This window comes from Harpia harpyja, chromosome 14 (genome assembly GCF_026419915.1).
Source record: "Harpia harpyja isolate bHarHar1 chromosome 14, bHarHar1 primary haplotype, whole genome shotgun sequence".
NCBI classification, from domain to species: domain Eukaryota; kingdom Metazoa; phylum Chordata; class Aves; order Accipitriformes; family Accipitridae; genus Harpia; species Harpia harpyja.
This window is the reverse complement of record NC_068953.1, coordinates 4,544,505-4,571,909: the sequence shown is the minus strand read 5'-3', so window position 1 is coordinate 4,571,909 and position 27,405 is coordinate 4,544,505. Positions and strand designations below refer to the sequence as shown.

At 42.2% G+C, this 27,405-nt stretch overlaps 1 protein-coding gene and 2 long non-coding RNA genes across 6 annotated transcripts in view; 2 read left to right on the top strand and 1 right to left on the bottom strand.

Moving 5' to 3' along the window:
* TEX2 (testis expressed 2) overlaps window positions 1-13,361 on the bottom strand; it is a 56,462-nt gene extending 43,101 nt beyond the window's left edge. The window contains exon 1 of one of the 4 annotated variants that reach the window (XM_052808783.1): window positions 13,234-13,361. Coding sequence is in view for 2 of the 4 variants with exons in the window: in XM_052808778.1 (XP_052664738.1) it covers window positions 9,777-9,858 (82 nt within the window). In the remaining 2 variants the exon portion in view is untranslated. Of the gene's footprint in view, window positions 1-3,280; window positions 3,389-5,223; window positions 6,015-9,776; window positions 9,874-13,233 lie in introns of those variants that run through there. The other 3 variants (XM_052808778.1, XM_052808781.1, XM_052808784.1) reach the window with 3 other exon arrangements.
* A 163-nt stretch (window positions 13,362-13,524) lies between these two features.
* On the top strand, window positions 13,525-14,443 carry LOC128151396 (uncharacterized). The gene is made up of 2 exons (XR_008238361.1): window positions 13,525-13,781; window positions 13,935-14,443. It is a non-coding gene; the product is annotated as an uncharacterized LOC128151396 (long non-coding RNA).
* Window positions 14,444-22,115: 7,672 nt separating this feature from the next.
* Window positions 22,116-27,403, top strand: LOC128151395 (uncharacterized). The gene is made up of 2 exons (XR_008238360.1): window positions 22,116-22,436; window positions 26,739-27,403. It is a non-coding gene; the product is annotated as an uncharacterized LOC128151395 (long non-coding RNA).
* The last annotated feature ends 2 nt before the right edge of the window (window positions 27,404-27,405 follow it).

Genomic DNA, 27,405 nt, shown 5'->3' with positions numbered 1-27,405 from the left:
TAGGACCTTGGCATGCCCCAGGCAAAATGCAGTCATTATCCAAGGATTATCTGGTTTCTGATCTTTCTCATCTCCCAGCTCTGGTGGTACTTTTCCAACTTTTGGATCCCCAGGCAGTTGGCAACAAAACAAAACAAGAACAACTAATCAAAGCAAGGCTACTTTCAGAACGTTTAAATTGTCTATGGGAAGGAGGAGTGCTACATCTTCATTTAATACAAATAAAAAAGTATTCATACCTAATTAGAAAGGTAGTTGTACTTAACACATGAAAATTAATTAGCCTAAGGTACCTGAAGATACATAGCAAGTTACAACTATTGACATAGGGAACTACTGTTAGAGAGCACGTTGATTATATTTGCTTACTTCCTTCCATCTCATCTACCTAAGGAAAGCAAAAAGTGTCTTTGATAAATGCAGAAAATGCATTCCAGATAGAACAGAACAGGATTTCTCAGATGTTTTTGCAAGCATAATCCCCAGAGGGTCCAAAGGACAGAAAAGCTTAGGAAAAGGTCAATAAATAGGACTTCATAACATGCAAGTCTTTTCAAAGTTGCAATCGAGTTTGAGAAGTGGTGGGTCAAAAGTAATTCAAAAGTAATTCAACCCAAAAGTTAGTCTGTTCTGCAAGGTTTTTTTTAAACAATTGTTCCTAGCACTTAAGAGAGGCAATCTTGCCAATACCTGTATGCCATTCATTGAGTAGTCTTGCCTGTCATTGGATTCCATGAAAAATTAATGGAGAAAGGTATTACCAGCACTTCATGCTACCTGGAAACTGCAAAGGCAAGAAACATAAATCAGCACCACATGAACAAAAAAGCTCTTCATGATCTGATTTTGGAAGGAAATGGCTTATGGACTAGATTTCCAGACCTCTCTGAAAGCCCTGAGCAGGTAATCATGTTATTTTGAGATTCAGTATTATTAGGAGGGTGAGAAAAATTTTGCTTTAGCTTACCTTACTGAAGAGTAGTGTTCACACAGCACTTCGAACAAATAAGATCACACAGAATTACTAACAACTTAAAACAGCAATAGCAAAGACTAAGAACCAAGTTAAAGCAGCTGAAGAATCACATAACCCATCTTATTCTAGCAACAAGTGTGCAGAGATCATAAACTACTAATAATAGCTTCTACGCTTTAAATTCCTTTAACTTATAATTCATAGAAGGATCCATAGAAGGTTACCAAAATGTAAAGCCAGCTCTGAAGAAACCTTGTCCTAAGAATAGCAGGAAAACAAAATGTCAAACTCAGAATTGGTGAGTACCAGACATCTCTCTCTGCTTAAGGCAACATTCATCTCATCTCATTCAGATTTATGTTCAATTCAAATACCTAGAAACTAAAATGCAAAAGTTCAGCAGCATTGTAGCTTTCCAACTGGAGGACGCAGTGCAGAGTGATGAGGACAGGAGAACATCCAAGATACTGAAATTTTCCCAAGACTGAAATGGAACCTAGATGGCCCCTAACAATCTGAGTTTTTCCCATGCTAAAGACAAAGTTTTTGCTTATTAAAAAAAACCCACAAAACCAAACACACAACACAGAAACACTGTCAACCTCGATGAGCAAAGATACTAAGTGAGTCCCAATTAAAAAAAACTTAGGACAGACAACGGAGACTTTCCCAGCTTCCCAACTAACTATCAAGACAAAAGGGGTCTCGGGGTTTTTACAGCTTGTCAAAAATCTTCTAGAGCCTTGCAACTGTCATATACATTTCAGTATAGTCTCTCAAAGATCAATTTTTGCATTAAAGAGTGGTTTAAGCATTTTATGATTAAAAATACTGGACTATGAGAGAGACAGACACAAAAAAACCCCACTCAAGTGCACAGGGCTGAAGCAACCATAGAATTCCTAGTCATTCTATTACAGTACATTCAAATATTTTACAAAATCCACAAAAGTATTAAGGCAAAAGAAGTAGAAGTATTTTGCAAAAGCATCCACGTCTGTGTTCTCATTTAAATATGTGTTTTCTTATTTTTCACACAGTATTTATAACTCTAAACATTTCAAAGTGTAACCTTATTGACACGTTAGCAAGAATCTTCACTGGACTTCATTATCCAAAACATGAAAGAGGTCCCTGCTAAAAACAGGCTACTAAAATCAAAGCCACTAGCTTGATTTGCATTCCCCTCCATTTCTTGCATTAGACACAGAACAGAGCAATAGTTAATGGATCAGTTTAATATATGAAAGCTTTCTGGTGGTTTGGTTTTGTTGGGGTTTTTTTTTATTATTTTCTCCCCAAGAGGGATTGAGGTAGCTCCTATTTCTAAAAGCTGTGATACATTTTAATTGCAACATATGATAGGTCAATTACAGATTGCCTGACCTTAACAGCTGCTTTACAGGCTTGACTCTTACTGAAATGAACTGAGTCAGAAAATGATGAGCACCTCCCACAACATATTTTTTTAATCCTAATTGCTAAGAAACTATGGCAGGTAGATACATGAAAGAAAACGAGCCTCGCTAGCAATCTGAATTAACAGGATCATTTTACATAAAAGTAGATATCAAGACACTGTATTTCTCATAAAGAAAAAGAAAATCAGTATACTGTGATGACAAAGTGAGGTACTTAGGCACCTTAAAGCCCTTTTGTTCACACCCCTAAGCAACAAGCATATGAGTGGATCCTTCCTACTCTGTTTTTCTCTCTCAAAATGTGGGTGGGGTTAACACACCTAGAAAGATAATTTGTCATGTGAATGCTCTCAAAAAAAAAGCAACCAAAATAAGATTGGGATGAACACAAACAATGCTCTCCTCTCCTTTTTTTGTTTAGCAGCATGCATCTACCCCAACATAGTCTTTCACTATGTGAATCAGGCCACAAATGTACAAGAAAAAAAAAAAAAAACAAGAGGAAAAAAAAAACCCACACACCTCTCTAAAAGGTTTAAGTTAGTTAACAGTTTTCTGAACTTTTCAGCACTCCTTGAAAAGTGTTCTCACTGCCTCTGGTGAGAAGTAGTTTCCAAAGATCAATAACGCAGGAAGCAACACAGACAGCCATAACTCATTCTCTCTCAGCTCAGAAAGCAATTATTTGTTCCTATATGGTATAATTCACTCATATAGCATGCAGACAGAGACAGGTCCTTATCTTAGTGGAAAGTAGACCTCAGGTAGACTAGTATGAAGGGACAACATCTGTAAATGAAATCATTCCTCCAGGCCTCTTTATCTGAGAGATGCACATACTAAATTTACATATGGAGCTGTAAAACATGCACACAGATCTCACTTTTGCAAATGTTAATCAACGTAGTTGTCTCCAGGAATTTAATCCGACAACCCCACAGGCTGAAAATGAAAGGGTCAGAAGGTGGGTGTCTTGTGGCAATACATACTCCAACTCCCTAGCTGCCTGCTGAATTCACAGCACAATATGAAGAAAAGACCTTAAAAAAATTTTTTTTTAATTAATTTTTCAGAAGAACCCCAGTTCCACTTTAAATTCAAGTAGTATTCATGCAAGCTCTCTACTGTCAGTCTCCTTTGCAGTTACTTCCTTGTAAAAAAGGGCTAAAATCTTCCCTTTCGCATCCTATGATATTTGCTATTCGATAACCAGGTATTATCAGTGTTATGTTTGTCCAGCAAATACCTTTCTGCACTGTAAAAGTTTCTAATATTGCAGACAGAAATAACGTCTACAGTCTTAACTACTTGATAGAATAGGTAAGAACGAATGCACTCCACTGTATGTGGGTTACATTTTGTGCACGCACATGCACTGAAAGTGTCATTAAAGTAGCTTCAAGGAAATGAATTTTAGGTCATCAATTTTAAGGTCTTGATTTGCTGAGAGATAAAAGAACAGCAAAAGCCACCAGATGGATTCAAAAGGGCAAAGGGAAGTAAGTGTCTTTGAGCCATATCCTGCCTTGTTCAATTACAGTATTATGCAGGCAATACTAATTTTAGGCATACGGCAGTGTTCTTGCCTACATGCTTAATAAATCCACCATGCATTTGTTTATCAAATAGAGTCAAGCAGCTATACAAGCTGAATTACATACGCTGTTAATAAGTTTGTGAGTACAAACATACTCACTTCCTCATACATCACCATACACCAGGGGTGTGGCTGTTTAAACGAGGCTTTTAATTGCTGAGAGAGAGAAAGAAATTTGCAGGACAGCCAACCCATAGCAGTTTTCATTGGTAAATATACTGCTTAGGGCATCTGGATGCAAGAAGCAGATTTTTAAAAATATATCCTGAGAAAGTAAAGTACTAAAGCAACACTCATGGTACAGCACAGCAATTTACTCATTTTTATCATTTTAATGGTGAAGTTTAGCTTGATAGAATAATAAATAACTAGCTAGAATTTCTAAAACCTGGCCAATAAAAATGAAACTGAAAAGTTGTCCCAACTCATCAGAAAAGCAAAGGTTCATAAAATCTGTTCAATACTCAAAAACAACTACCAATCCACATCTCAAAGCTGCATGACAAAAGAAATGGAGATCCATACAACCAAATATTTATGCTCTTAAATACAACACACCTCTAAACTGATCTTTTCAGACACTCAGAGTTTTCTACAACTGTTAGGCACAGATCTTCAGCTTGCCTGTAACCTCTAGGTAGTTTTAAGGCATCTTGGAAAACTTGGCCTGTTGTCATAAAGGGAATGATAACTGGAATTACAAAACAGGAGACAGTTTGTGTGCACAGCTGGTCCTTTCTCCATCCACGCCTCTTGTTATTCACTAAAATAACATACAAATAGAATAGTAGCAATTTTATTCCCCCCCTCAAAATACTTCTGTGAAGTTGTCACGTGTTTACTCAGAGGGTTTATTAAAGACCTGGCAAAGCCTTTATTAACTAGCATATTTTTCAGTTGACAGACATTTAGGATTATCTTCCCCTTAGTTCTTTCCCCTTCTCCCAATTCATTTGTTTAATACTTCAAGTCAAGTTGAAAAGGAAGAAGTGTGAAAGTGATTAGACAAAAAGAACTGCTACTGAGAAGGTCTTACAAAGATAAGCCTTATCAAACTTCACAGCAGCTACAAACAAGAAGAAACTTAAGGATCAGTTTCATTTACCACCAAAATACATTTATTTATGCGTTCAACCCCAAACATTACACAAGAGTATTAGGAAAGAAAGTGAAGCCCCTTCGGGCAACAGAAATGACAGATATGTATTAAGCAAGCAGAATGGAAATACCCAGCTTGGAAGGCATCCAGAGCAGAAATCTTCACCTTGCATTGGCCACTTCGGCACAGGGAGACAGGAACAAGAGGTGGGAGGTGACCGGTGGACAGGGAGCAGGGGTATGGGAATGCTATGGGAATTCTGTGACTCGGTTGTGAGATTATCGTTCCCAGCCTCAGCTAGAGGATGCTCCCTGAAACATGGCAGAGCCCCGCACAGGCAGGTTCTTGATACTCAGAAGTTTCAGAAGAGAAGGTAATACAACATACTGCAACTAGAAGCCAAGAGGCAGAGAACACCAAACTTAAGATGACAACTTTCACTGTCTGCTTTTAGTATCACATGTTAAGCAATATTTCCCTATCAAGCTACCACAATCACAAGTGTGTGAGTATGACTATTGCCCTTCCTCTCAAAGAAGCCTTATTCTTTGAGTCTGTCTGGGCTCATAAAACAGACATTTTTATTTCCTCAGTCTTAATCCTGACTTCCAGTGAAACAAAATTATTTTTGCACCTTTCTATTTAATTTCAGATCAGAACTTCATTGCAGCTCGTGACAGCTTGCATCTACATTTCAGTGCTCTGTCATCTGCTTTGAAACTCCCAGTATCAAAGGACAGAGCAGCTTGATTTGTGCTCATACTTTTGCAGTCCTATTTTACAACTGAAGTATGATTTAAACAAAACACTTGAAATCCAGAGTAAAATCTACAGTCTTACAGCTCTCAGTCCTCTGCATAAGCTACCAAAACCCAATATAGCAATTTTTCAGACTCAAAAGAGATCCTTTAGAAGAGCACCCCAATTCCTGAATATGCGTTTTCATACTCTTTTAAGAAATCCTCTTTTAAGTTTGACCATCCCATCTTCTCACAGCTTCAGGATAACAATCCTGCACTGACAGGATAAGTGGTCCAGGACATGCAATACATTCACCAGCACTAAGGGACATTCTTCTGCAATGTTGCTGTCATCCAACACCAGTGGGGTCAGAGAGCATAACAGTTTATAAACCACAGAGACACTAGGTAATGAATATTAAAGCCCAGTTCATACAACGATTCATTTGCGCTACCGTTCTGGCCTTTATGGGCAAACACCACTGTTTACTGTGTTTTATTGATCTTCTGTTATCCTTTGTCTATCAGTCGTCTTGCCTTTTAGAACACTAACTTAACTGCTGTGCTACATATTGATTTGGACTGTGCACAGCAGAATAACACACCTTGCTGTTCGGAAAGGAGAGAGTTAAATAGAAGAGAAAGATAACGAATAGAGAGCTAGGAATTTTGAGGAGCAGGAAGGCAAGACAGGCAAGATCAGAGAATAAACCCTTTTTTACCATTATATTCTCATGTCTCTCCAAAGACACTAACCATCAGCTTCATCAGAGATAATAGTTCTGAGTACCCAGAGAATAAAGATGACTGGTAAATAATCCGACACCTTAGAATTCCTCTCCTCGCAGGGGGTGAAGCAGGAAGAAAAAACACCTGCAAAACTTAGAGGGACTACAGCACACTGCAGATATTTCAGCCACTCTAACCTACTCTGTTGTCAAAACTTGCTCCTCTGTTTCCTCTCTCCCAGGGTTTCCAACGGGGGCAGGACTGGCCTTGGCTAACACAGGAAGTTTTTAAGCAACTCTTCTCAGATGCCTTAATTGAGCAATTTCAACTTAAGGCACTTGCTTTTTATTTTCCAGAGATACTGGTCATCAAGGACTCCATTAAAGGAAATGGCGATGCATCTGTTAATCAGGTCTTAAAAGGGATACCTCCATAGCCCTGGGGATCCAAAAGAATTCATTACTGTAACTGCCTTGCTCCACAGCAAGAAACTACAGAGAAGGCAGGTAGCACAGGAACAACAACACAGGCAAATACTGCATGACAGAACTGGTCTGATTGGAAGCCTTACACTACATTGCACGTATTGTTACTATGCTTGCCAAAGAGAGGGGACTTTGCTCTGTAAGCATACTCAAAACTCATGAAACTAAGTTAGCATATGGCAGCCTCCAGTGCAAAATTACTCCGATAAAGGACTTGTGTGAAAGAACCTAAATATCACCTTAAAAGATTTAAAATTTCATTTGCCAAGTAAATAGGTACTTTTGGATGTACACCATGCAAAGCTTGGCCCAAATCCAAGCAATTCCCTTTACTTCCAGTTCGTCTCAAGAAGATGATACTTCAGTGCTAACTCTCCAGGAGGTTAAATTTCAGTCCTCACAATGCTCCTGAGTGAACAGGCACACAGAGGCTAAAGCCGTTGGGTGAAGTTAAGTGTTCCTAGCCAATGCAATCTTCATGGTTTGTTGCTTTAGGCTGGAAATGGGATCTTGACCAATAATTATTAACTTTCTGCCTTCAAACTGCTGGGCTTGCCATGTTAACAGAAGCTTTAAAAAGTTAACCTGTCCAAGAACAGATAATTCACAATTCTGACAAGAACAACGGGTCATATATTTTTATGACACAATAATTGGGATTCTGTCCCACACATACAGAAAAGAAGCTGAATTCAATCACTTGTAGCACAAACCCCCCCCCACACCCAAACCCTTTACTTTGTGGATCCAAACCATTTACCACAATCCTCTACAATAATGAAATGAGTGGTACACTTTTTTTTTTTTTACATCAGCAATCAACAACAGCTTTACACATACCATAACAATATGCATCAGCGCACTGAAGGAATAAACACAGAATGGGGAATACTAACGGATCATCCTAAAGCTTTCACTATTTACTGCAGTGCCTCTGAAGGCCTTACATCTTGCTCTTACACTAGAGAAAGATTTCTGAGGGACAGACAACACTGTACTTTGCAGTTTTGCCTTTGCTCCCTAAAAGTTAAATACTGCTTTTCCTCAAGCTATCTATGATTGTGTTACTCAGCTGAATTTAGAAAAATTATTCCCAGATTGCACTTATCTTCAAATTTGCAGTTTCTATTCCAGCCTGCACTAAGAAAAAGATTTTGCAAATACAAGCTCGTTTCTGTATTCCATGTCCTTTTCCAGTAAGCCTAATGAAGATGCTGCCTCCCCTACAGACCTGTGCAATAGAGTCACAAAGCAACAATAGAAAACACTTAGAATTAGTGAAGCATCAATAGAAAATACTTAGACAACTGTCTCCGTGTCACAAATTTCATCAATTTCTCAAAAATACAACATCCAGACAGGAAATAGCATATCTGAGACAGCAAGAGACATCAATGAAAAGATCCCAAGCATGGAGAAGCCTAGCAGGCCTGGAGTTTGTGCATTGTTTCCCACCAGTTGAGTCTCAGAAGGGTTCTCCAGAGGACCTCTTTAAAAAATAATAATTAAAAAAATATTCCTGCCTAACCTAATTGAGCAATCTCATTTTTCTTCCTCTCCTTCATATCCTTTCCTTCCCTCAACACTAATGCTTAATTCCACAGCATATACAGTTGTTTGCTTATTTCTCAGAACATGGATCCAGCCTTCCACTAGGAAGAAACAGCACAAGCTGTCCATGCCTTCACATCAGGATGGTTTGAGAACTATGAAGATGCACCACTCTGCTTGCTGTAGTCCTTTCTCCCATCACACTGATCAATTCATGCTTCTAAACACCAGCATTAAAGTACTTGTACATGGCATACTAACTGACAAATCTCCATCATAAAACAAAAGGGAGATGAAGATGGAACTAAGGTAATTAAATATCCTGTTTTAACAGTATGGTATACCAGAAAGCACGTATCTGGTACACAGAACACGCAGCATTTTCTGTCTTCAAAGTACACTGCTAAAAATCAAAACTAAAAGCCCATACGAGACCTTTCATTACAGAATAGATACTCCTCTTGAAAAGCTGATTAACATGGTTTCTGTAAATCCACAGACGGGATGCTTGAGTAGATACCTACAGACACAAACACCTACGTCAAGGCCTCACACATACATAATGAAAGCTAACACTACCTTACGAACAACATACTTCAACAGAATTAGTTCACGTAAGTACTGCTTTTTTTATATGAAGACTTCTTGTGCACTATGTCACATTGTAAATGTGGTCATTTTCATATGAAACTGCAAACTGTGTTTTCTTAACCTAACAAAACTTTGGTGAGCTACACAAAGCTATGAGCTATAGCCATAAGAGCTGCAGATACTGTCACAGGGCAAGAAAGAAGAGACTACTCAGTGGGAGCAAGCCTTCACGCCAACTTAGCTTTGTAAAAGTCAGGAAGAGGTTAAAATAGCTGAAAAACACTAATAATCAAAAAGGCACTTGGAATAAAAGTTTTTTCTGCACACAGAAAGTAGTGGAGAAGAGAACTAGACTGCAGGAACCAAGTCTAATAAAAATCAATAAAGGCACTAAACTGCTCTCCATCAAATTCTAAGTCTCTCCTTTGTCATGATGCCTCAAAAAAGCTTAATAATTGTATTATTAATGCACTGAAATCATTGCCTGTTCATATTGTCTCACTGTTTCCTTCATTTAGTCATCTGTTGTCTCTTGAAATATAAACTCTTTAGAGAAAAGAGCATCTTTTCCAATCATTGTACAGCACCTTGGAAAACGAGGAGTGTTTCATGAGTAGGGTTCCTAGATGTCACACGCCAGTATAAATATGTTGTCTTCCCCAGCAACATTAAGTGAAAGTTTAAAATACAATAAACAACTTATTTGTTTATTAGCTGGAATTTTGAAATCTGACAATGGTGTTGCCCTACAAGTAGCTTGGGAGTTACTTTTATGCTTGTCATTTCTCCTCTAGGTATTGCAGAATCACAACATAATTTATGTTGAAAGAGACCTCTGGAGCTAGTCTGCTCCAACCTCTTGCTCAAAACACGGTCAACTTGTAGCCTTACGTCAAGGAGAGGACACCAGGAATAAGGTCAGTTGCATGCAGCATTGCAAGTTTGGTTCTGACCGTCAGAGATCTTGGGCCATCAATGCTAGACAGTATATCAAAGTTTATACAACTTTGTATGGAGGCTTTTCTTTGAACAGGTCTCTCACTATCTAGCAGGCACAAAGCCAACACTGCCTTACTTAACTCCCTCATTTGCCCTTTAAGTGCTGCATTCTTCAGCAGTCCTGACACATGGTATTGTTCTCTCAGTATTTCACTGTTCTACCATCCTCCCCTTGAAATCACAACTCACCCCTTCTAGTGTCCACTTTACATTACCTAGAGTAAGAAAAGTCATTGTTCATCCCCTTTATTGGGCACATGTGGCATCCTTACGCATTTCCAGAGTTGATTTCTACTCTGAATACATTACATCTCTTCTAATATCAAGTACAGACTCATAAAGGCTCGCAGTATTAACTCTTATCTTTATTTCTCTAATCTCTAAGCCTACATTACGCTCTTATTTTCCAACATACATTGCCATCTGATTGTTTCATTTAGGGCAGTAAGGGCTTCTAGAACCTGATGCCTTTATTCAAGGGTAAGCGTTTTAGAGCACACTGAATTAACATTACTACTTACTGTGGACATCTGACACCACAATTTCTGGCTTACCAAAGGAAAAGAATAAAAGTCCAGAGATTTCAGGGACTTTTCCAAGCTCCAAGACTGTGTTTAAGACCAGAATTTACTTACCCTCCTCTTCATTCTTTTGAAACCTACAATTTATCCTAATAAAAAGCCTTTATTTTTCTTCCGCTCCTGGGCAGGTATCAGCTACACTCTGCGCACTCAGCACCACAATTTACTTATCTCATGGGCCGTAACAGGCTAAAGCTCAGTCCTTGATATCGCACAGGGAACGGGACAGGGGAACAACAGCACGTGAAACATATCCTTACGTATGTCCACTGCCGTGCTTGTGACTGGTCACCTGCACACTCGAACAATGTAAGGTTGGTGGCCTTTCAGACATGGTACAAGAGATTGAGTTCGCACAGAAAGGCGAGATTAGAGCAGCACAATCTCCAAATCTATCAACTAAGAAGCTATTAGAATACAACAAAGCATCTTCAGTCCTCTAGCTACATGATTTTAAGTTTATTTCAGTTACATTAACCTTTTGTTTACTAGATAAGTTTCCCTATCTCCCATTACTTTGTTTACACATCTACCACAACAGGGAAATTACTGCCATTATACATTCTGCCTAGGTTTCCTGCTCCACATTCTTTACTTTGTAATACAGTTGTCTGACAAGTTCTTTAGTTACCAACAACTAATTAATATGCTATTAATATCTGAAACTACTAAGTGTTGTTTTCATGCAAAAAGAAGTAGGCAATTAATGTATGTACTTTATTGGGCTGTGTCCTTCTTCCAGTTTTCACTTTGGATTTCATTAACTAATTTTCTTTTCTGAAATAAAAGCAATACAGGTAATTTAAAGAAGTTCTTTGCATGGACCAAAAGCAAAGGTCACAGGAGAAGTACTCAGCTTACCAATACAATTCACAGGGGTACCATACCCCAGGAGAGTCCAGTATAAGACAACTTTGAGCACAGAATTGCCTTCTTGGTCTTTTGCTCAAGAGAAAGCGCCTTACCCTGCCCTGCCTTAGAAACGCTACCTCAGACCTCAGCACCTAGTTGGAGTGTTAATAATATGCCACCCACAACAGCACAGCTTGTTGGATCAGCTTTGAAGTCAATCAGGACAATAACCTCTCATATATCACAAAAGAGCATGATGTCAGAGTCTTTAAAAGTCAATTGTAACATCAGAAACATTACTTACGTTTGCTTAAGTTAAAGTGCTTTTACCTCTAATTTAGCACATTTTCAATTCAGAGAAAATTGAAACAGGATACTCACACTGCCTGAATTTTATTCAGAGTTTAGGAACGTGAAGTTATTTTAAAATTCAAAAAAAAAAAAAAAGCTACATCTTCTTGTAAAAAAATACGCCCCTGAGACTGCGAGCCTGCCTTGTTCTTCCCGAGTTATGCAGGCAAGATCATCTTGAAAGAGGAGTTGTGTGAAGACAGAGGAGTATGACAAAGCATCTTAACAGAAGATAATCTTACAGCACTGAAGTCTTACACTAATTTATCTTACAGTCACAATATGAAAGTTACATATAAAAGTTTAAATTAAACTCAGCTGTATACTTAACTCCCCTAAATTATGGACAGGAGTTCCTTAAGACATTTGCGGACAGATACAAATCATCAAGAAGTTGAGCACAGACGTTTAGAAGGAACTTTAGCACATGCTGAAGAGACACGGTAAACAGATTTAGACACCGAACTGCAACAGAGAGGTAAAATACAAATGCTACTGAGAATTAAAAAAGCAGCAGAAACTAAAGAGCCGACACCTAGGACAACAGAGAAGGAAACAATTTTAGGAGACAGAAAACCTCTCGCCTTCGATACTAAAAGGCAACTGGAAATCCTCCCCCCAGTTCCAGCAAGAATAAACGTTACCGCCGTTTCCCTCTGCCGCTGGTTTTTAAGCTATGACTTCTACTTCAGCAGTGCTCCTGCCAAACTGCATACCCCACCTCAGCCAAACCTTTCTCCCAGTTACACTGATGGAAGGGGGAAGTAACTCCATCCCGCCGAACCCTGCCCGACAGTAAAAATAAATCCTGCATCCAGCCCCGTCCGTCTGACCCGGCCGCCCCGGCCCAGGCACGGCTCACCCCCAGCCAGCCGCCCCGCAGCCCCAGGACCCCCCCCGACCCCCGCCGGGCTCCCCGCGGGCCGGACACCCCCACCGGCGCCCGCCGGCCCCTCACGGCCGCCATCACCCCCCGCCCGGCCCCGGCCGCCCCTCGGGGCGCCCCGGGAGCCGCCGCCCTAGGCCCGGCCCGCCTCCGCCTCCCTCCGCCGCCGGACACCCCTTCCTTCTTCCTTCCTGCCCCCAGCCCCGCGCAGACCGGCGGGCTCCCCCGCGCCTCACGCCGGGCGCTGCTGCTGCTGCTGCTGCTGCTGCTGCTGCTGCGGCAGCGCTTCCCTCCCCGGCGGCTGCGGCGAGGAACGCGGGCGCTGGCCCGGAGCGGGCCGAGTCGGCGCGGCGGGGCCCGCCCTGCCTCGCTTACCTTATCCGCGGCTCATGGCACTGCCCGGCGCGGCCCCGGCGTCCCCCGGCCCGCGCCACCAGCGCCGCGCCGGGCGGCAGCAGGGCGGGGGAGGAGAGGGAGGAGAGGCGGCGGGGCTGCCCGGCGCCGCCAATCCGGGCCCCGCGGTGGGCCGGGCCTGCCGGAGCCGCCGCAGCGCCGGCCGGAGGGGCGGGGAGGGGCGCGGGGCCCGCCGCGGGCGGCGTGAGGCGGGCCCGCGGCCTGGCAGGGAGAGGGGAGCGGCGGGCGTGAGGGCCCGGGGGGGGCGGCGGCTGCTTGGGGCTGCAGCGCTCCGGGAGGGAGCGGCCGGGTCGCCCCGAGAGGGAGGAATCGCCCCTTGCCCTCGGGCGGGCAGCCCGCTGCCAAAGTTTCAGGCAGCCGGTAAGAGGTGACGCGAGGAAACGCCTCCCCAGACCGAGGAACCACTCGAGGAAATAGTAAATGGCCAGCACGGGGACTGTGGAATTACATCCTCTCCCGGTCGCTTGGAAGACGTCCATGAATAACAAGTGTCCCCGGTGGAAACGAGGGTGGGTTCGTGAGGCCGTCCTCTGCCGCCGGTGTTGGCGTTAAACCACCCAGTTCCTCGTTTCTGCCTTGACCACGTTTATCGGCAGCCGGTTCCAGGAAACGCTGCGTTTGCTTGGGGTTTGTCTTATAACCCGTATGTGTGGGGTTTGCAGGGAAATGTTTACTGCTGTCATGTCTGACCAAATCGTTTTGTAGACGGAGCTGCTGCCGGCGGGAAATGTATATGCAAGCAGACAAAATAAGGCAGTTAGGCATCGAGACGTCATACAAATGGCCAAAAATTACCTGTTGCCCAAACAGCTAGGCAGTTATCCTAGGAAACATACCATGTCACAGGTCATTTTATTTACCCTTCATATTTCCCAATTTGAAGCAGACTGAGAAAAAAAATTCTCTCTGTCAAAAGGTTGTTCTCCCAATAATGGTCTCATGCAATAAATTACAGCTTTACCACTGCTTTGACCCTTCACTTAATTGCTCGTGCTTCGGAAGACGGCTAATAATGAGATTACAACATCTACACTGGGTCAGATTGATGTCAGCCTTAGCTACCCAGGTTTCTTTAGCTACCCCGTGGATTAATTTGGCTGTGTCGATTCTTTTCACTTCTATTTACCTTAACAATTCCAGTTTGAATTAAAACATGAAGAATCCTACGAGATCTTTCCGACTCTATTTCATACCGTTGTTCAAATTTATGATACTTTATGAGGTGATGAGGCAAAAGTTAATTTATTTACTAGCCAACATTTGGTGGGATATGTGAGCAGAATTTAAATTGCTCCAAACTAGCTAATGCAAAGAGTTAAATATACAATATTAATTTTCAAATAGTTTACTATCTTACTTACAGCTATAGCTCAGCCAAGGTTTGGGGTCCTGTTACACTAGGCATTCTATATATGGTAGGTAGTAGGTTTTGCAGTGTAGTTCAAAAGTAGGTGCAGGTAGCAGTCATCCTGCTTCTCTCTTTACTTTTCAGGGACAATTCGGTGCTCATGGAAGTGAATTATCACCAGGCATCTTTGAGTTCTTCAGGGCTCTTAGTAGCTATTTTTAAAAATGGGATTCCTGCAGGTAACTCTAAAACCAGAGGTACTGGGAGTGGTCAGCACCCAACAAAATCTGCTTCAGTGAGGAAAGGCCTGAGCTCACCAAATGGAGGTCCAGATCCTTCAAGAGATCAGATGTCTGAGCAGTAAACTCAGCAGTCTTAAGTCTCCCTGAGCTGAAGGAACCCAACAAAAGACTGCATTGTGTGAGCATCACTGCATCACCTTTGTTTATTCTGCAGTCTTTTTTTAATTAAAAAGACAACATTATATTTTATATATATGTACAAGTGTATTCAATCATCTAGGATAGGTTTCTTTTCATAGCTGTCGTTGTATATAGGCAGACCTTTGAATCATTGTACAAAGCTGATGTTAGTGTTTCCAAAGTCTGAAGGTAAGATAATGGTTGTTTTCTTAACAACAGGTTTTCCACACAGGAACAGAGACTGTGCCTGAAACTGTGACTGACGGGTTGTTTTTAGCTGTGTGAAACTATAAACAATTCACTAGAATATCTGAAGCTTTTTCTGCCCTCTGTTTGCACCTAACTTAGGCAACATATGGCCTAAAAGGCCTGACCTCAAGAGAAATATATTTGTGCCTGAAGTTAGGTGCTCAGCAGAGGCTTCTTCCATACAGTGATACATGCTGAGCAAAGGCTAGAGCCAGCCACTGGGAAAAACTAAGCATGAGCTGTGTCTGACCAGGTTACCTGCCTCTGAGCTTCGTGGTGTATATGGCCTCTTGGGAATCCTCTTCTAAAAGCAAGTCCCAGTCAGATGGAAGAGTGAAAAAGGAAGAATCTCTGAATTTTTTAATCACTCAGTGCTGTAAGACTAAATCCTTTTGTTGGATAATTTATCTTCCACCCATCCTGCAAAAAGACAAGAGAATAAAGTAATGCTTGTTTACTTTTAATATTTCAGTATCCTATGTATAAATATGCAGTCATTCTGAGAAACGATAGGCCTGCAGGTTCTAGAAATAGGTATCTATAGTCAGGAGCTGCTTTTGAAAAAAATTACTTTAATCTTTTGGAATATGTGAGGGAGACATTTAAATGCCTTTTAAAAGCAGTGCTTGAGCAGGCTGTAAAATAAGAAGTAATATTTCTCTCCCAGAGCTACTGTGAGGCTCAGTTCATTTCTCTGTAATGCCCCCATCAGAAGTTCACAGCTCAGGACAGTTTAGATCTTGTACTTTTTTGAGAAAAGAACATGAGATTTGGGTTTCCACATGGTTTTCACGAATCACTCATTGCCGTCAGATCTCCTGGGGAAGACCCGAGAACTGCAGGACAGGCCTGCTTGCAATTTTCTGCTGAGAAGCTTTAAAAGGAATGAGGCAGCAGCTGTGCCTGAATGCGTGAATCTTGGCATACGTGGTTTTGTGTGTATGTGTGAGAACAGCTTTACTGTTATTTTGTTTGTTTGTTATCTGTACAATATTAAACGCAATGGAAAGAGGCTTAGCACGGAAAAAACAAACAAGGCCCCCAGCCCACTCAATGTGTACAGCAACCCAACAAGCACTTGCAAGGCTAAGGCTTCCCAGTGGGCTTCAGCTGGTTCTGACTATGAGTATGGAGGAGAGTATGAGCCTCCTGAATGCCACACTCCTTCCACAGTGCTTGTGTGCCTATCAATTTCTGCTTGTGTGCTTATCTTCTGCTTGTCAAACACTGAAACGATAGTGTCCTCAGCACCTCCCAATTCTTTTCCTGCCTAATGGCTTCACTGGTTGTCTTTGGACCTGAATTCTGCAAGTTGCAAATCTGCCCATCTTGGCCTCCCCTCCAACCCACCACTTCTCACCCACTGATCCCAGCCCCTGAGCAGCAGTGCTGGTGCATGGCTTCTCCCTGGCACAAAGGAGCACAGCCAGGTCATACCCTCCCCAGAGAACCTCCCCAGCCAGCTCTCTGAGCCTAGCTCCAACTCTGCTTCTAAAATCCCCATGGGACCTGCAGAAGCTCTGAGATCTTGTTGCTTCCTGTGCTAAAGTACATTATTCTGTGAGGGTTTTTTGTATTGCTGCTTCATTTTTAAAGCTGTGCTGAGGATAGATCCTCTCCTCCTCATTTGTCCTTGTGATCTTCCTCTTTCCTTATCCCCCCCCCCTTTTTTTTTAATTTATTAAAGGTTTCTAGATTGCCAAGTATCTGTGGAGAAACAGCTCTATACTACTCCTCACATCAAGTCCTTGCACACACTCAGAGAAGACACATTTCCGGAGCCAGAGGAGGTTTTAAGTTCCATGTATCTCCCTGCAACTGTGGGCTGATGTACCGGTAGAAGGCCAGCAGCGTAGGCCTCTCTCATGGCTGCCAGGAGGTCAAGTGGATTCACAGAACAGGCTAAAATAAGGTCAGCAAGGCGTGCAGAGCTAGAACCATGCTGCCAAGGTGACACCCAGAGGCAGACCTGTTCCCAGGGAAGGTGCTTTGCAATGCAGCCTAGGTCAAACAGTTTGAATGCTGTGAATTTGCAGTAGTTTCTCTCAGGCCTGCAAAACCTTCCCGATGCTTCTCACAGAGGCTAATCTCCCCCTTGACACTGAATCCAGACAGGGAAAATGACTGGTGCATACCTGTAACAGTGATGCCATCCATCTCTGGGGAAGAGGTGAGTCCATGTGCCATGCAGAATAGCCACGTGCATACTGCCAAAGTCACACGAAGGTTGCAAGAGCTGGTATCTGTATTTCAGTGTACCTGGCAAATGCACAAAACTCTAAAAGCCTGAAATTTGATCTGCACATGATGGAGAAGTCAATACCCCTCCCTCCGCAGAGACCTTTGTGAGTTAGAATATATGCTGGCTGAGTGCTGGAGTACTTCAGAGTGCAACATGACAAAATACAAAGCTGGGGGAAGATATGGGGGATACAATGGCACTATTCTACATTTTGCCTGCACAGGCATTACAGCAGAAGTCCTTGACAATAATATCAGGTGCTACAGACAATTTTCTATTAATCAGAAAAAGCAAAGCACAAAATAAACAGTCTGTGTCCTGACCTTGCAGCTGCCAAATCATTCACCTATTTTAAATCTACAAGTAAATTTAGTACTCCTGATACAGAACAGCTGAAGCTACATATCTAAACCAGGCACATACACTGCAACTTTTCCACATGCATAGCTCTACCACAGGAACATTAACACCAGCCAGCAGTACCCTTCTGCTCTTGCCTGGACAGATGCTAAGGTTCTACACATTTAAATGGTTAGTAAAGGGAAAAAAGCATTGACTATAGACTAGAAATGAACAACAACCTTCAGATCCAGAACTCCAAACCAACTGTCCAATATTCAGGAGGAGCTAGGTCCATAATGTTTGGGGGGGGGGGGCAAAGCAGAACGTATGGTCAAGTCATCGATGGTGATTTTATTGTCCCTTGTCTTCACAAGGGAAGTCGGAAAAATTAATCTGAATTAATGACAAGTACGACTTGAAAGTGGTTAGTGAAGTTACACTGGAGTCCTGCGTGAGTGCTGTTACTCAGAATTAAAGTGGCCTTCATTTAATTTAGCTTTCTTCAGTTTCAGAGTGAAGTACACCAAATCAGATTAATGCCACTTAATTCTGAATATGAGTATCTGCATAGGGTTTAATAGAATTTAACTAATCTACTTTGAAAATAATTCAGGTAAGGTTTCCTGAGTGTCCCCTTTGAGGAAAGACTCACATCAATAGACTTAATTGGAATTGTTCCTGGACCGTGCTGGCGTGAGGTCAAAACATCAACACTATCGTAAAAATAGCGACATCTTGTTCAGATGTTTTTGTTCTGAGAGCATTAACATCTGATCCAGAGCTGAACGTATACGTGGTAAAACGGAATCAGAAATTGCAGCATGAAGTGAATTCTTAGTCACAAAAGAGGGATAAAAGACTGAAGAGACTTTGGCTTCTCCAACTGAGATGGAGAACTGGTGTAGATGGACCCCTGGTCCGGGTATTTCCCATGTTCTGAAGGTGTAAACAACATGCATTGTTTTCAAAAGGCTGATATAATTTAGGCTGTTGTGCAGATCTAGACAGTGTAATTTCAAACCTAAATGTTGCTAGAACCTTACATGAACTTTGCCAAGGTGTCAGGAACCGCAATCTCTGCAACAGTAATTAGTAACCTTTAACTGAGCAGTAGCATCATTGTGGCCCATATCCACATATCATAGAATGAATTGAAATGTCTGTGCCAGTCAGTCCAGCATCTTGGAGTAAAATAGGGGCAAGGTCTTCTTTTAAATGAGGCAAGTTAGACACTAAGCTTTGCTGAGGAGACTGGGCTTAAACAATGAGAACATGAAGGTGCAGTTACACCCCAGAACAAACAAGAGCACGGCTATGAAAGCAAACACAGGACCGATATTTTCCCATGTTAAAGAATTGCCTCTGACAGAGCATTCAGTACTTGTCCATTCACACAAAATAATCACAGCCAAGATTCAGTCCTTCCTTTCTCTCCCCACAACCAAACAAACACCAGTGACAGCACCGTTCTGGCCCATTTCTCTAACAGATTTGGACCCAGCCTCCGAAGCCAAATGTTCTCAGTGCCTCCACAATTGAATTCTTGTTCTGGACTTCGCATTCTCCTTCTGTCCAATAATATTAACTGTACGGCACATTAGGATGAAGACCTCAGCACAGAGACATATTAAATAACATCTCACTGTGCTAATCATTCAGGTGGCTAAATAAGGAATCTGTGCTCCTTAGACTACCTATTACAGACAATGAAAAGGGACAGGCACCTCCAAAGGGCAGTTCTGAACAGGACTCTCAGTGACTGTACTAGAGAGCAGAGTAGCCTCTTAGCTCAGACATCCAAGGTAGATGTCTAATGCAAGGCACTGAGAATATTCCGCTCAGCTTCACTTTGTAATTTTAGTGACCTGGTGCATAATCCAGTCTCAAAACCTGCCCAGCTGCCCTGACCCTTCTGCTCAGCTTCCACAGCCATCTTATATTGCTGCCTACTGCAAATAGCATCACACTGTGCAGGGCAACATCTGGCTCCATATGAGGTTGGGGTTTTTTAATATATAGGAGCTGTTCCCTGTTGTTCAAGAGTGAGTCATGTCTTGTTCAGAGTATCATTAAATCTTTTAATTAAACATTGCTCAGTAATCTATCCAACCAGAATCCTGGAGTCAAAATTTCAAGTGCTGATAGATAATGTAATATATTTTTCACGTTTATCCAGCGAGATATACTAAGGAATCTGATAAGTACATGCACAGTCTGCTCTGGGAAAAAAAGTAAACTAAACACAGTCATACCTTAAGCTTTTAGATCAAATCCAGATTCCAAGCAATATTAAAACCTTCCAGATTTGAGTGAGACTCACCAGTCAGTGCTGCCTTCTACTGCATTTAGACAGAGAATTAATCTTGATATTCAAAGCCTTCCAAAACTTACGTTTTAAAAATAGCAAAATGTATTTCTTTTGAAGTATGGGCTTGTTACAGCTATTTAGGAACCTCTTACTGAACTCAGATGGATCTTGAACCTCCCCTGGGGATGGTTTAGATGTCGGTATTCATTCATTAACAGATTGGAAACTGTCCAGGACAATATTGCAAGAAAACACACGATGTCCAGGCTTTCTTTCTGTTTCTTCCTTTCTTAAAACAGGACTTTCTGTGCAGTTCTCTACAAATAAATCCAAGGTTAAATATGATGAATAGGGCAAGGAATGCAGAGAAATTCAACCCAGTATTAGCAATGCATAGTGCTTATTGGTCAACAGGGTATTTCTCTCTAGTGATAAGGGTTGGTAAAAACATATGGTAAAAACTTCACCTGGGCAGTGAGAATCTCATCTCACCCCAGTTCCATCACATATTCCTGTTCCTTGTCACTGACAGTAAGTATGCAATCAGCACAAAGACACATGCTAAGTATCTAACCTTAATGACATCCAGACACAGGGTTCAGGCAAAAACTTATGACCCCAATGGGTTTAATGCTGCCTTTCATTGGATATTCTTTTGTATAAGAAACAAACAAGCTCTCGTACAGAAGCAGGCAGCTGAAACAGGAACAGTCACCCTAAGAAAGTAGGCAAAAGGGCAAACCTGGAGGAGAAGCTAATGCATTCAAGGTTTCTCCCGACTCAAAAATGTTGGGCTTTAAAGATGCAGGGAGGAGGGCAGTGCTTGGAGCCACTGTGTGCTCCTCTATGGTCTGACAGGGGCAGCCTTCTCTCAAAACCAGGCAGAACCAGATAAACTCTACAAGAACAACCTTGAGAAAAACGCTGGTGGACTGCTTCTGGATAAAGTGCTGGCTGAAAGGATTGAAATTGCATGCAGAGAAAGTGTCTCCTATTGTCTGATTCCTCCTCTGTTCAAGGACACAGAATTTTATACTTTCTTTCTAAATAGAAGGGCTGCATCAAAGTACCTGGGTGATCAATTTTGCCTGCTATTAGAAACAATCTGCTGGGCCTAAAACCATCTAAGTGCTTTTGTCAAAGACAGGGAATAAAAGTTCCATTCATTTCCTCATGGAAAGGCAACAACTTCAGCCCTTGGACTGCAATGGCACAGAGCTTGAAAAGTCAGGGGTGCATGAAGCATGATTGCTATGACTTATGAAGTGCAGAACAGGGGACATGTGCTGTGGACATGATGACTGCTGACACTTCTTTGCCCTCAACCTTGTCTTTCACTGACATAAGTACAAAGTAGGTGTAAAGCAGCTACCAAGTCAAACTACTGATTTTGCCGTGGTGGACGTGACTCCAGAAGACACAGGAATTAGGAGAATCTGTTCGTGTGAGCACACAGCCCTATCCATGTTTGTATGCAATGAAGAAAACACAGATGTGACCTTAGTCAGGCAGTTAGTGCGCTAGTGTGTCAGAGATAATAACCCGTTAAACATGAAAATCTGACCTAATATGCTACAAAAGAGGAAGAGGCAGCAATTTACTTAAGTCTCAATTATACTGTTAATGATTATAAGCTGAAAAACTAGACCATAATGCAGGAAACTTGTAATTAAAAAGCATCAATTATCATTTTCTCCTTGTAGGGCACATTAGTCAGCTCCGCTTTCCACAGTCCCATTTGGTATACAGATAGACTTGTAGGACTGTGTGATTCATCCTGGAACAGTCAGAAAGAAATCAATCAAGTCAGTGGGAAAAGATCAGCTTCAGAACAAAAAAAAAAAAAAGGGAAAAAAAAGAAAGAAAAAGAAAGATAGTTGAACAAATCCCTTTCAGTGTTTTTTGTTTGTCAAAGCACAGGTGTGTGTCAGGTTTGTTTTCTAATGGGGCAGCCTTGCCTCCCTCCAGCAATGACTAAACTGGATTTAAGCAGCGTACACAATGTTCTGAGTTTTCAGGGCTGAGCCAGCTAATACTTTCGGTCATGCTGAACATACCATCCTTCTGTAGAGATCAACTAGTCCCTGAGGTCCCTGGGAGGAACATGAATCTCTCCTCATAAGTCTGCATATTTCCCGTCTCTGCTCCCTTAAGGTCTCTGACTTCCAGCCAGGGAGGACAGATTGTCTAGAGGCTGTTGCAGGCTCAGCACCCACAGGTGGAACCAGTTTTTCAAGAGTGCCAACGCATGCCGTAAGTACATTTAGATTTATTCTTCCAGCCCTGAGGAATACCCTGAGTCAGGACTGAGCTCTGTTCACCCAATTTGTCTGGAAATTGCAGCCAGGAAGGTAGCTCACTCCTGTTCTCTTTGTCTATACGCAGGCATTTCCAGGAGACCAGGGAAGTGCAAAATGCTAAATTCTTATCTGGAGGCCACAGTTCAAGTGGCAGTGACCACATGTGGTGAGAGTTATAGGAGTATCAGACACAGCAGGTCCAACTTGCTTGTGAGAAGTAATGGCCAAAGTAATTGAAGCAATACAGACCATCTAGTCCTGATCACCCGACTGGGTGATATGGACACAATCAGTGGCTAGAAAATTCAACCTGTAATTTTGCATGCAAGGACTGCATTTAGACACACTTGGCTTTACCTGATTTCAGCTCTGCCATGGATCACACTGCAGAATCACAGCTCATCTCCAGCCACCTCTGAGCTTTTGTCTCCTAACAGCTTTTGCAGCTTTTGGCATTCCTAAATAAGAATGTCTTGCTCTTTAAAGCTCCTGTTCCTTTAACGATCATGAAGTTGAAACAAAAAATATAAAAAACAATTCAGTAATAAAATCAAAACTAAGTTTTGTGTTATGGAGACTTTGTGAGATTTTCATTATTACTGTGCTTTAAATAATTTAAAATTATTCAAAAGCAATCTGTATTTCCTATTGACAATCTCATGTTAATTTAATAACCTGCATGGCTGTAATGTTCATTAATTGACTTACACTCTGACCACATCTTAATAGACTTGACAATTTTTTCTTCCATTAGACTCTCACAGCCTATTATCAAGCAGGGATGCCAAGTTCACCCCTTCCAGTAATACTATGACCCAGCCCGCTTAAGACAAAACCCTCATCTTTGTCCCATTGATGTCAACCTCTCTGTTCCCTCCACTCCTGAGGACAGACCAGCAGCTCTCATTTTCATTGCCTTGGAAGCACTTATACCCAAACAGAGCAGAGAGTTCCCTAAGGAAAAGCTGGGGCTGGAAAGCAGTGATTGCACTTGGGAGAGGACACATTTCCACAACTTACTGCCTGAACTCCCCCAGAAGGTCCCACTAGGGAAGAGCCTGGGTGGGTGGTGAGAGCCACAGGGGAGTTCAGACAATTTGGCACAGATTAGTTCCAAGAAGAAAGCAGTCAGTAAGGGACGTCAGTTTGGCAGCTCTGAACAATATGAAGTTCACAGGCGAGACTTTTCTGCCCCTGTAGCACTGTCTCATTGGTTTGCAAAGTGAAACTGTGTCAGTTGCAGTGGAGACTTGGCTCTGCATATAGTTAAAAAATGAATAAACAAAAAGCCAGTGCAGAGGATTTAAAGCCAAGGTCTCCTTATGCAAGTGTTGATAAGTGCTTTGTGGAAACAGGCTATTTGAGCAGTCACAGTTCCTCTGCAAGCACTGAACAGCACTTGGATTATGCCAGCTAAATAACAGTGTAATATGATGTTTTCTTTTGAAGACACACTCCCAGTGTCAATATCATAGTCTGTTAGAGCAGCTGTATATCAGACAGGCTCCTCAGTGCCTCATGACTACATGTCCCTGAACAGGACCAACACACTGACAGCAGCAGTTGAAATGAACCTGTTGTTTTCTTGGATCAATGGTGCTGTTACCTGCAAAAGTGCTTTTTATTAACAGGTATATTTTCTACTTCGCCTAGTCGTCACAGGACTACTATAAACACATGAATGTTTGGGACAAGCCACCTCCACAGCACTGGTTCTGCTGCAGCACATTCCCCAGAGCATCGCCAACACCATGAAGTGTGGAGCCATTAAGGTGACTGGACTGATGGGTTGTTTTTTCCCAAACTTTCCACAGTCTGGAGGAGTTCTCTCCCCCAGCACTGCTCACTCCCCCCTGTCTTTTCTTTTATCTTCTTTTCACTTCCTTTCTTCACCGTAATAAGCCTTCATTCCAAGATCTCCTTTTATTTCTCCGGTAAAACATTAAAACAAAAAGACAACTACAGAAAAATCAGGGCAATAACCAGAGAACGGTGAACTGTCACACTGGTCACCTTTGGTTTTTGTTCAGTGAAAAAATTGTCTCATTTTCATTGCCCAAAAGCAGGCCCTGATTTCATCTAGCACTCATACATTCAAGATTACACAGAAATATGTTACTAATCTATTAATTTCAGAGCCAGATTCTATCTTTACCGTAAGTAATAGTTTATTTGTGGAATTACTTCTCAAACAATACCTTTTGAATCTGAATTCCTCTTAACTTTGGGAATATGGTCAGATCCAGGATACCATGTGAGGTAAATTTCTACATTTTTACAGCTTCACACACAGTTCAACACTACTGCAGATCCCAGGGTGATCGGGGCATATTCCAGGTGCCTTTGCACTGGCTGCCTAGACCTTTGCTGATTTGTGCTAAATCTTTCATTTCAGCTTCATGCTGTTATTCTGTTTGTCTGTCATCAGACTTTGCAGGTGATTCCCTCCCGGAGGAAACTGTGATTTCTTTTGCTATTAAACTTAAAACTTAACTACAGTGATTATTTCCTGCAATGGTGAGAATTTTCTCAGCCTTCACACTCAGCATGTCTGTGGCTGGTGAGAATATAAATGCTCACATTTAATTGAAGCTTCCCATGCAAGCCACATTCTCGTGATTACTAGACTGTCTAAGCTTTTTTCAGTGGGAGCACCTGTGATTTAGAGTGGAGCATTTCAAAGCATGAAGACAATAAGCCCCATTCTTCGTGATTCTTTAGACATGACAACTTGCTTATTACATCCCAAATAACAGTAAAAAAGTGATGTTTATTCTGCTTTCACCAGTCTATTCAGAAAGGCCTTGAAATTCTAAATAACAAAATGTGCTAGCATTTTCAATCTGTACTGATAGTTTATTGCTTTCAGTTTGATTTCTAGTTTAATCGGGGGGGAGGGGGTGTTTCATTTGATACCTCTGCTTTTCTCAAACTTTGTTGCTTTTCCCTGTACCTGTGCTCTCCCTCACAACAGAATGGCTGTAGCCAGTCTGACAGTATTACTTCCCCTACCCCCAAAAGCTGGGGGCTTATGATGCAAGACAGCTTAGCAGTGAATTGCAACATTAAGAACTTGAACTGAAGCAAGCTTCCAAAGAAGCAGTTAGAACAAGCACATAACACCCCAGAAAAGTAAATACACTTTGGGGTTTATTCACCCACCGATGAACAGGATATTTACTCTGCGCAGAAGTAGTGCCCCAGCATTTACAAACAATTCACTAACCTATGCGAGAGAGAAAGAAGTCACAGCTGGTAGGTTTACACTGCATTTTGAAAACTGTTCTTTAAGAGTGGCAGAGGTCCAGATGAAGAGATCGTACCGCTGCAGGAATAAAAGTCATAAGGCTCAGTTTACTCTATGCGTGTAGACGTAAAAAGGTTAGAACCTGGCCCAGAAACCACCTGCCCTCCCCGCACGCTTCCAGCGCCTGAGCTCCCTCCAGCCTGAGCCAGGCTGCCCTCGGGCACCGCGGGCTGCGCTGCCTGCCCCGTCCCAGGCAGGGACCAGCCCGGAGGCGGGAGGGACCCGTCGCCACCCCTGTCGCCCTGCAGGTCGCTTGCCACCAGGGGTCAGCACCGGATCACCGCCGGAGGCTGCCGGGTGCCGCTGGACGGAGCAGGACGGTGGCAGCGGAGGAGAGGGGGGGTCCGCAGGGCGCCGGGGCAGGGTGCCTCTCGCCCTGGGCACAGGTGACACCAAAGGAGTGGGAGTAACAGACAGACGGCTACACTGCGCGCCCCGTGGGCCCGTCAGGTAGCTCCCAGCACGAACCGGACAGCACATCATCATTGATTTTTCCACGAAAGGGCACACAGAGATATACTTACAATAGCCAAGAAAATAAGCAGCTGCTAGTTTGCTGGAAATGAAAAAAATTAACAGTGGCAAGGAAGAAGAGTCTGTTGATTTAGAGCATTTCTGTATCTCATCCCTAAAGACTCTGCTCTGCAATAATAAAAATATTACAAAGTTAACCAAGCAAGGCAGTGGGGTGGGCAAGCCTCTTTCTGAACACGCTTAGTGCAAGCAGGACATGGCGCTGTCAGTGGAACTACTCAGACAAGGCATGCCACAAAGGGCCTGAGGATGTTCCATCCTTTTTGTCTTCTCAAAAAGTAAATATTTAGCAACACACCTCATTTTATATTTGCTGAGCTCAACTTGGTGACAATGTAGAAATCTGAAATGGTTTTTGGTTGTTTTTCAATAACATATTGTTTGAGCTCTGATCTGAGCTTTAATCTGTTTCAGTAACAAATTCAAGGCTTATTTCCCAAATGTTTCCAATGGGACAATGATGCTTGTTTGGCATCCAGAAGACGTGCTCATAACGGGACATTTGAACTCCTTGTGTAGCTGTTTACTTCATGGGCCCATTTACCTTGTCTTCACTGGTGATGTCTGCTGATCTAATGTCCCATATTTTAAAATATTTTTGGTATATCTGTAAGACAAAACAGAAGTGCTCAAAGCAGTGCACAGCACTCTAAGAAGTGGATAGATCAGATATGCTTCAGTAGGGCAAACAGCTTTTATTACAGACTAAATAGTTTAGGATTATTCCAGCCAAGAGGCAAGCTGAAATAGATGAATGGATTGTCCCACTGCTGCTCCATCATGCTCAGATGACATTCTAAAACTTCCCAGAAACCAGTGCTTTCCTGAGCTGTGCCAGGGACTGTGGAAAGGTTTGTGGAGGAACTTTCACCTTTGTAACTTAGCAAAGGAGTTATGTGAATGCTAGCACTCCCGTGCTCAGATCTTAAACCAATTTAGTGCATTTAACTGCTGCTAAACTGGTTCATGACACCAGATCTAAGTGCCTGGAATCCCTTGTTGCAGAGATGACATCTTCCATACGTAAATTTATACAATGTATCTATTCGGCTTATTGCTAATAAAAAATTTTACAGGCATT